Raw genomic sequence first — 9,422 nt, forward strand, 5'->3', positions numbered from 1 at the left:
TCCAGCACTGCCCAGAGCCCCCCAGTTCACCCAGCACACGTGGGCTGAGCCCCTGCCCAGGCTCCAGGGCAGGGTGTGGCTGGTGCTGCTCCAGCACGACCCTTGCCTGATCCAAAAAGGCACAATTCAGCTCCAGGACACTTCTCTGGCTGTACGGAGAGAGTTTTTCCCTTTACAGCAGTCCCTTGAGTGCCGGATCACGCAGCAGGAGCACGGAGACTTCCACTTCCTTCCACTCACGGCCTTCCCTTCAGCTCCAACAGCCAGCAGCGGAGCTGGTGGCACCCACAGGACTCCAAATTCTTCTGGTGAGCTTGGTGTGCACCTGCCTCTTATCTCTTCTTCCTCCAGGTGTTTTTTTCCCAGGGCAGAGCCGGTGGCTGTGTGTCCCTCCGGGAGCGCTGCTGGCGGTGGCTGGAGGCCCTGAGGTCCCTGGGAGCAGAAGGGACACCGTGGTCACTCCCCAGCCCATCTGCCCCTTACTCAGTACCCCAAATTATGGCATTTATCCCCACCCCCACCACCCCAATTTGCTGGGAGGCAGGAGATGGGGAAGGAAGAGCAGGAATTTCTGCCCACAGCTGGATTAAGGCACAGTGGAGCTCCACCAAGCCCAGTGAGGTGGCAGAGGGTTCAAGGATGACCCAAAGTGCTGCTTCCCCAAATCCACCTTTCAGAAAGCGCCCCCACTGCCTCTGATTTAATTGCCACCAATTCATTAATTTGCCTTTTGCTCAGTTCCACTCCTGGGGTTGTTGTTTCTCCCCAAATTCCCTGATGTGGGGTTAGAAAAGCTCTGTCCTTTGTTTGAAGTTGCTGCCCAAGAAATTATCTTCCTAGGTGATGCCATCCCCCTCTCCCTCTTCTGTCCCTCTGCCTGTCCCACACCAGAGGAACTCCCCACTCCAAGCAAGAATTACATTTTGTGTGGCATTTCTCTGCTTTGGGAAGGGCACACACTGCCCTGGCTCCCTCAGACGGAGCAGAAAGAGCCAAATCTCCCCGTTTAAAGGGGACAGGAGGAGGCAGGCAGGCGGCAGCAGGTCAGCTCTGAGTGGTGACTGCAGCCTGGAGCCACAATCCCACATTTCAGAGTGGGTTTAGGTGCCCTGCTCACCTGAGAGCTCTCAGCAGCCCGTGGTGGGGAGGCCTCGCTGATGCTCCGGAGCTCATGGGGAGCTTCAGACCCTGCAGGTACCTGAAGAGCAAGAGGAGAAGCCTGAGCCACCCAGAGCCAGGCTCGGGGAGCTCAGGGGGAGCCTGGCCCGGTGACAGACAGCTGAATGCACGGCTTTGAAGGGTTAATTGCAGCTATTTGGGAGCTATTCACCGCTCACTTTGACTGCTGTTCCCTCGGGCCACAGCTCCTCCATTCACAGGCATATTTAATGATCGGGGACTGCCTGGCTATGGAATTAATGACAATATCCACAGCGACGTCCCTGCCTTCAGCAGCGCTGCTGAAGCTGAACTGAGACCCCACAGGCACCATCAGCTGAGGTGGCCACGGGACATTTGGCTGCTGAGTCCCAGCTCGGAGCAGCCCTGCTCTGCTCCCCTCTGAGCCGTGCAGGGGACACTGGGGTCCCAAAAATCCACACCCTTGCTTGTCCCAGCTGCCACGTGCTGCCAGTATTCCCCTTTGAGCCATGCAGGGGACACTGATGTCCCAAAAATCCACACCCCTGCTTGTCCCAGATCCCACATGCTGCCAGTATTCTCCTCTGAGCTGTGCAGAGGACACCGGGGTCCCAAAAACCCACACCCCTGCTTGTCCCAGATCCCACATGCTGCCAGCTCTCCCCTCTGAGCAGGGGACACTGGGGTCCCAAAAATCCACACCCTCACTTGTCCCCATTCCCAGTGCATTGCCAGCTCTCCCCTCTGAGCAGGGGACACTGGGGTCCCAAAAACCCACACCCCTGCTTGTCCCCATTCCCAGTGCATTGCCAGCTCTCCCTTCTAAGCAGGGGACACTGGTGTCCCAAAAATCCACACCCCTGCTTGTCCCAGCTGCCACGTGCTGCCAGTATTCCCCTTTGAGCCATGCAGGGGACACCGGGGTCCCAAAAATCCACACCCCTGCTTGTCCCAGATCCCACATGCTGCCAGCTCTCCCCTCTGGGAAGGGGACACTGGGGTCCCAAAAATCCACACCCTCACTTGTCCCAGCTCCCATGTGCTGCCAGCTCTCCCCTCTGAGCAGGGGACACTGGGGTCCCCAAAATCCACACCCCTGCTTGTCCCAGATCCCACATGCTGCCAGTATTCTCCTCTGAGCCGTGCAGGGGACACCGGGGTCCCAAAAACCCACATTCCTGCTTGTCCCAGATCCCACATGCTGCCAGTATTCTCCTCTGAGCTGTGCAGGGGACACTGCTGGTGTCCCAAAGTTCCACACCCTCGCTTGTCCCATCCCCACGCCAGCTCCCCGTTCCCACCAGCACATCCCACCAGGGATGGAGGTGCCGCTGCTGCCTCTCACCCAAAGCACCCCCTGACACCGCAGGGCTCTCGGGAGGGGAGAAAAAGCCACCAGACAAATCCCAGCTGCTGGCAAAGAGCCATCCCCAGGGGGCTGGGCAGACCCTGGGGCTCCTGAGCCCGGCCTGTCTCTCACCCCGAGCATCCCCAGCGCTTACCCAGGCCTGCCCTGGCAGAAGGTGGCACAGAAGCTGTCCCTGGAGTGCCGGCACTCGCACCTGCCCGCCGACCTCTTGCGCCGCCTTGGCGGGCTGCCCAAGCCGTAGGGAGCGGTGTGCCTGGGAAACACAAAGGAATTCAGCTATGCCACCAGCTTTTTATTGGCCAGCAGGTTTATAACAGGGTCCTGGGAGGCGGCCAAGCCAGTGCCAGGATAATAAAGGCTCATCTATAGACACACGGTGAAAAGGTCACTGATAGGTCTGAGCCTTTAAACTCCAGCTCCTCTCGCAGCTCACCCCTCCCTGTTTGGAGATGTCTGTGCTGGCTGGGACGGGCACTTTTCTCTCCTTGCAGCAGCCCAGGTGCCCGTGCTGCCACATGGGCTGCCATGGGTGGCACAGCTCGGCTGGCCCAGCCCAGCTCGGGTGCCAGGGCTCTCCTGCCCTGCAGGTTTATCACAGGGCACCGCACAGCCCGACACGTCTCGGGGCCAGAGCAGGTTCTTGTGCTCACAGCCCAGAGCTCCGAGCACGCTCTGCTGATGGCAATCTCCTCTCCCAGGGGATTGGCAGGGACTGCAGCTACTCCCCGAGCAAGCAGCGAGTTGTAAATGCATGTCAGCGAGCGCGATTATAACCACACCTGAGCGCATGTGTTGCGCTCCAGTGCGATGGCCACGGGTCTGGAAGCGCTGGGAAAGCTGCTCTGGCATTCCTGAGGGCAGCGCTTGGCAGTGCCAGCCCTCCGCTGTCTCATTAACAATACTGGCAGGAGGTTATTATAACAATAATAGCCGGCGTTACCGGCTGCGAGCGGGGAGAGGAACTTCCCCGACTTGCAGCCACAACATCTCCGTGTTGCTCCGGGCTCGCAGAGGTGCAAACCTCAGGAAAAGCCGAGCCCGGGAGGGAGCAGCGCCCTGTGCTTTCAGCCCGAGCCCTGGGGGTTGGACAAACACCTGAGCAGCAGCAGCAGCAGCAGCACAGTTTGTCCCTTTCTCGGCTGCCCGTGCACCTTGGAGCAGGTGCTGCCAGAGCCCCGCAGCCCCGGGAGCCTTTCCCACCGTGCTCCAGAGGAAGGTACAGCCCCTGCCCATCAGCAGAGCCACCCCGAGCGCCGCGCTCCTGCTCACCCAGGTGTGTTGACCCAGATGATGTCCAGGTGACAGAAGTAGATGCATTCCTTATCCAGCCAGCTGTTGCAGGAACATCGCTTGCTCCTCGGCGGCGCGGCCAGGTGCGACTCGGCCGGGGGATGGCCCAGACCTGCAGCGGCACAAGGAGGGAGGGAGGGAGGGATGAGCGGCCGCTCCGTGTCCCCTCCGGTGTCCCCGTCCCGCGGGAGCGCCGGGAGCTCCACGGAGCGAGGGTCCCGCACCCCCGGGCACCCCAGGACCCCCTCCCCGTGCCAAGGGGGCTCAGGGGATCCCCTCTCCCGTGCGGGCACCCCCGGGGCACCGAGCCCTGCTCCAGCCCGGGGCTCACCGGCTTCCAGCAGGGCGCAGAGGGCGAGCGCCAGCAGCACGCCGGGGTGGCTGCCCATGACCGCGGCTCTGCGCTGCCGGCTTTGGGGCTTCTCCTGGGCTTTTCCTGCTGCCCCGGCTCTTCCAGCCGAGCCGCCGAGCTGCTCTGGAGCCGGCGGGCCCCCGGCAGGTGCTTTATAGCCGCGGCCCGGCGCGTCAGCCGCTCCGCCCCCGGGGAACGCCGGGCTCGCTGGGGCGGCGCGGAGCCCCCGCTCCTCCCTCCGCCTGCCCGGACCCGCGGAGAAAGCGCCGGGCACACCGGGGATGGTGTCCGGGATGCGGGGAGGAGTGAGCCCCGAGGGGTCCCGAGCGCGGCTGGGGATGCGGTGGAGGCAGAGAGAGCAGCGGGGTCTGCGGGCAGAGTCCCCCGGGGAGCCTCCCCGCATCTCCCCCGCCCACGGGGATGCTTTAAACCGCGTAAAGTGGGCAGGATTCAAGATCAAAGTCAAGTTTTCAGTTGAAATGTCTTAATTTGACTCAGTTTAATGAAAATGTAAATTGATAATCTCGCTTGAAATCCCTGCTCAGTTCATTCAATGACAGTCTTTGGCTTTCCCTTTCTTTCCTCTAAATCAACTTTAAAACTTTTCCTACTTGGAGCAATTAAAATTTCTTGCAATAAATAAGCCCGAGCGCTGTCTAATTTTGCTTCAGCATTCATGTGGCACATTTGCCATTATCTGCAGATTTTTGGGATTGGAATCATGTGAAGCACAGTCTCCTGGCCTGCACCAGGAGGAGTCAAAGCCCTTCACCTTGCCCGTGGTGTGTCAGGCAGAAGCAGGAAATTCCTCCGGGCAAGTGTTGGGTCCTGACCATGCCAGGGATGGATCACAGCTTCCAGGCACCCCGAATTCCTTGGGAACACCGATCCAGCTTGGAATGGCAGCTCCAGGAATGGCAAATCTTGGGCAAATCCTGCGAGTGGTTTAGAAAAGCAAAATCCCCGCGTTTGCCTTTTGCAAGAGGTCCTCAAAAACTTCTTGGGAAAGGGAGTGTATTTTATTTGTTTACCATGAGCAGTTCAGCTTTTTATGGCCCTGTTGTCATGGGCAGATGCAAGGTGGTGGCAATTACAGCCGCACTGAGGTCTCATGCACAGGAACACGTGCACGTGGGAAATGAAAGGGAAATAAGGAACAGTGCAGGGAGGGAGAGTGAGGAAAATGGATCCTGAGCCAGAGCTTCTGCTCACAGCAGCTCGTGGAAGTAAAACAGGTGATGACTGCAGGCCTGCAGGCAAAGTCTGGAGGATTTGACATTCCCTTGGTCCAAGCAGCGGTGGGAATCGCTCTCTGTGCTCATGCAAAGTGCACACGGGGGGTGTGTGCAGGGAAAAAACAGTGGGAGCAAAGAAACTGCACAGGAGAGCACAGACATTTACAGAAGGCACAAAGTGAGGGGGCACAGAGGCCAGGGAGGACGAAAAATGTGTGTATGGGCACGCCAGGAAAATAACACAGTAGAGAATGTGCCAGGCAGTGAAAATCAGGCAGAGTGCAAATGATAAATTAATAAGAAAATCAAGATAGAGCTCATAAAACAAAGCAAACAGAGGGAAGTGTTTAACCTCTGTACCAGTGCAACAATTATTCTAAAGAAAACAGGGAAACACAAAAGCAGCATTACCTGTTACTGCCCATATTCCAGCTGTGCCAAGTTTCAGAGTTGTGTCAGAGCTGTGTGTGACATTCCAGATGCCAGCCCAGTGATACAATAAATCTGCCTTGGCTGCCGTTCCTGCGCTCCTCATCCAGGCCACTGCTGAAAGACGATCCCCTGGACGTGGGGAAGGCAACGCAGCCGTGTTTGCTCACCCCGTGGGAAGGCTGGCGAGTAAATGACATCATTTTGTACAAAAAAGGGCGCTGTCTTTGAAGGGGTGCTGCCCGTGAGGAGTTGGTTTGCTGAAGGGATCAGCCCTGTCACACAGAGCCCTCGTGCAAGGAGCCACAGGCTCAAGCTGACCCCAAGATTTGGGCATCTGGGTCCAAGGAATTTCCTCCTCTTTTGTGGCCGGGGCTCTGTCACCCAGCTCACGTTGCCAAGGAGCAGCTGGAGCTCCACGTAGCTGCAATCTGTGCGAGGCTGGAAGTGCCTGCTGCTATCTGCCTGTCATGCCAGGTGCAAAAACACCTTCACAAACCAGGCCTTTCATCCAAAGATTTCTCAACTGTTGTCTTCCTTTCCCATAAATCCCACCAGGCTGAAATCGGAGCAGATGTTACACCCTCGTGCTCATCCCTGCTTGTGGATGGGAGCCTGAATTCCCTTTTTTTCTCCAGGAAAAGCCCTCCTGTGCTGAGCAGGCACCAACCTGAGCAGCACACCTTGGGATGTTTGGCACCAGAGCTTCAAAGATCCTGCAGGACGTGGGGCCAGGGATGAGTGCCGCTGTTTCTCGCAGGGATGTGGGAACCCTGCAGAGACGAGGTGGGGCTGGCACTGAACTGGCTTTGAACTGAGCCAGCTCTGAGAGCTTTGTCCAGAGCTAAAGAGTTCCTGTGGAAAAACAACACTTTAAAAAGTTGTTTTGCCTTTACGGCACGTGAGGGAGAATGCCCGAAGAGGAGGTGGAGCAGCTGCTTCAGCACCAAACACATCCCCACAGGGACTCAGTGATCTTGGAGGTCTTTTCCAACCTTAGTGATTCCGTGGTTCAGTGATTGTTCTGGTGTCTGTGGTGCTTCCAAGAGTACCTGCTTGGTTTAGGTTGAATCATGGAATATCCTGAGCTGGAAGGGACCCCCAGGATCATCCAGTGCAGCTCCAGGCCTGCCCAGACCCCCAGCACCCCCAGCCTGGGCATCCCTGGAGCGCTGTCCAAAGGCTCCTGCAGCTCTGGCAGCCTCGGGGCCGTGCCCATTCCCTGGGGAGCCTGGGCAGTGCCAGCACCTCTGGGGGAAGAACCTTTCCCTAAATCCAGCCTGAGCCTGGCCTGGCCCAGCTCCAGCCGTTCCCTGGGTGCTGTCCCTGTCNGTGCCAGCACCTCTGGGGGAAGAACCTTTCCCTAAATCCAGCCTGAGCCTGGCCTGGCCCAGCTCCAGCCGTTCCCTGGGTGCTGTCCCTGTCCCAGAGCAGAGATGGGAGCTGCAGATCCCTGAGCTCTGCCCTTGCTGTGCTCTGCTCCAGCTGGACACTCCAAGTGCCCTCAGCTGCTCCTCCTGTGGCTCCTCCTGACCCTTCACCATCTCTGGTGATACATTTAGATCTCATATTTTGGTGTCCCACACCCACAGATGTTTGATCCCCTCGTGCTGTGGGCTGGGGGATCAGCCCTCTCTGGGAGCCTTGGTTCTCCTTGACCTCCAGAGCACGGAGAACCTGCACAGCTCTTGCCACTGTCCCCGCTGTTCCCCTGATAAGGATCACGGCCAGCTTCCCGAGGCCAACCCTCCTGGCACTATCACCAAACTAAAATCACAAAGAAAAACAACAGGGCTGGAGCAGGGCCGGGCGTGCTGCACAAACACGGCTCCCAAAGAAGGAACAAAGGCGTGCACGGGGTCCTAAATGCCAAAGATGGGCTTTGCCTCCTGCGGTTATTTTTTCCCTTTTGTTTCTGACTGCGGGAGCACATTGTTCATGTCACTGTGAGGAGTTCCAGGCAGACATGACGAAAGGGACAAACCAGCCCAAGACAGGAGACATCCCATGCGGCCCTCACGAGCGGCACTGTTTGGAAACAAGGAGTGAGCAAACAGGAAAGCCTTTAACCATTGAGCAGTCGGGATCTCAGCGTGCTCTTGGCACCAGCAGGAACAATGGGGTGATGTCACGAGCCAGAATTCCCCATGGTGGATGGCAGCCCAGCAAATAATCATAATTCTTGTCCCGGGACATGAGTAACATTTTTCCAGCGTTGGTCATCCCCCACGGAGCCGCTGTGAGGAAATGCAGGAAAGAGACATTGTCAAGTGAGGCTTCCTTTGGGATTTTCACTGCCCCTCCTGCCCTCCCCAGCTCAGCACATCAGCTGTAATAAATCACAGCTCGCTGCTGGCAGGGAGGATCTCAGTGAGGTGCAGGGAGGCTGGAGGAGATGTGTCACACACTGAAAACAGGGTGAGCACCACGGTCTGGATACTTGCAAGGCAAAGGGGCAGAGTTTCCTCAGCTCTGTGAGGCTTTGGGCTGACACAGAGCAAATCTGGAGTGTTGTCCATGGGTTTCCAAAGGTGCTGAGGATGGCCAGGGGCTCAGGAGAGAGTCCTGCACAAACAGTGGTGGCTGGGGAATTTCAACAATTTTTTTTCAATAATTTCAACAATTTTTTAACAGTTTTTATTAATTGTTATTTTTTAAGGCTACTAAACAACAAGAACAGTACAAAGGAATCCTCCAGATCCCAGTTTCTCCTTATTTTGGCTTAAAGCCAGCTCTGTGGAGAATACCCTGAAGTTCATTTGCAGCATCCAGGCCTCTCCTGAGGCAGCTCTTGAATTCCCTTTTGGCTCCTTTCTCTTGATGGGAACTGGTGCCATGGGAGGACTGGCAGAGCAGGGCTTGGGCTGGCTTTGTTCTTGGGCTGTTACTGAAAATCCAGACTCACCTCTCCAAGATTTGCTCTGCAAGGTCCCACTTGGTTTCCCTGCAGCCACCCCAGCTCTGGGCTGTCCCTTCTGCGCTGTCCCAGGGGAGGTGACGCTTCTTGCTGGAGCTGAACATGGAATTTCAGCAGCAAAAGTAACCCAGTGAGTCCCAGCCAGTCCTGAAATGCAGCCCTGAGGAGACAAACACAAAGCCATGAATGTGTGTGTGTATGGCTGGCTGACAGATCTGTCCTGTGTTTGTGGCTGCCCAAACACACCCCCAAGGGCTCTTTGTCGTGGTCACAGTGGGATCTTCACATGTTTTCCCCTCCTGAGGCTCCCAGGGAACCGCAGGGTCCCTCTCAGAGCTGGGCAGAGGCAGTCTGGCCCCAGGCATTGGCTCTGCTGCCTCTGCTCACCCCAAAAACACGAGGGGTCTCTGCTGCACCTGAAGGTGTCCCCAGGGCAGGAGGTGGGGTCACACAGGGAGAGGAAGATCCTGGGATGTGCTGGCTCCATCCTTCCCAGGGAGGTGGGAAGGGGCAGGTGGCCTTGGCAAGGACCACTTGTGACATCCAGGAAGGTCAGGTTGTGATCTGTCCCCATGGCAGGCCACCGTGCCAAGGGCCAGCCTGCTGGAATCAGGCCTGATGAGGAATGATTGCTTGGTATTCTGATGGATTATCCAGTTCTGCTCTCCAGGGATGGATTATCCAGTTCTG

General features: G+C 57.4%; 1 protein-coding gene across 2 annotated transcripts; it reads right to left on the reverse strand.

The window, feature by feature from the left end:
• Positions 1 to 6: 6 nt before the first annotated feature.
• On the reverse strand, positions 7 to 4,260 carry LOC107214010 (endothelin-2). 2 transcript variants are annotated; one of them, XM_015649005.1, is made up of 5 exons: positions 4,131 to 4,260; positions 3,779 to 3,911; positions 2,643 to 2,762; positions 1,118 to 1,198; positions 7 to 432 (listed from the first exon to the last, which is right to left on the reverse strand). In XM_015649005.1, exons 1-5 carry the CDS (start codon positions 4,186 to 4,188, stop codon positions 333 to 335), a joined length of 492 nt encoding a protein of 163 aa, XP_015504491.1. In that variant the 5' UTR covers positions 4,189 to 4,260; the 3' UTR covers positions 7 to 332. The 2 variants fall into 2 exon arrangements, with proteins under 2 accessions (XP_015504491.1, XP_015504492.1); XM_015649006.1 differs by lacking the exon at positions 1,118 to 1,198.
• Between the last annotated feature and the right edge of the window lie 5,162 nt (positions 4,261 to 9,422).

Source organism: Parus major, chromosome 23 (assembly GCF_001522545.3).
Source record: "Parus major isolate Abel chromosome 23, Parus_major1.1, whole genome shotgun sequence".
In the NCBI taxonomy this organism is placed as follows: Eukaryota; Metazoa; Chordata; class Aves; order Passeriformes; family Paridae; genus Parus; species Parus major.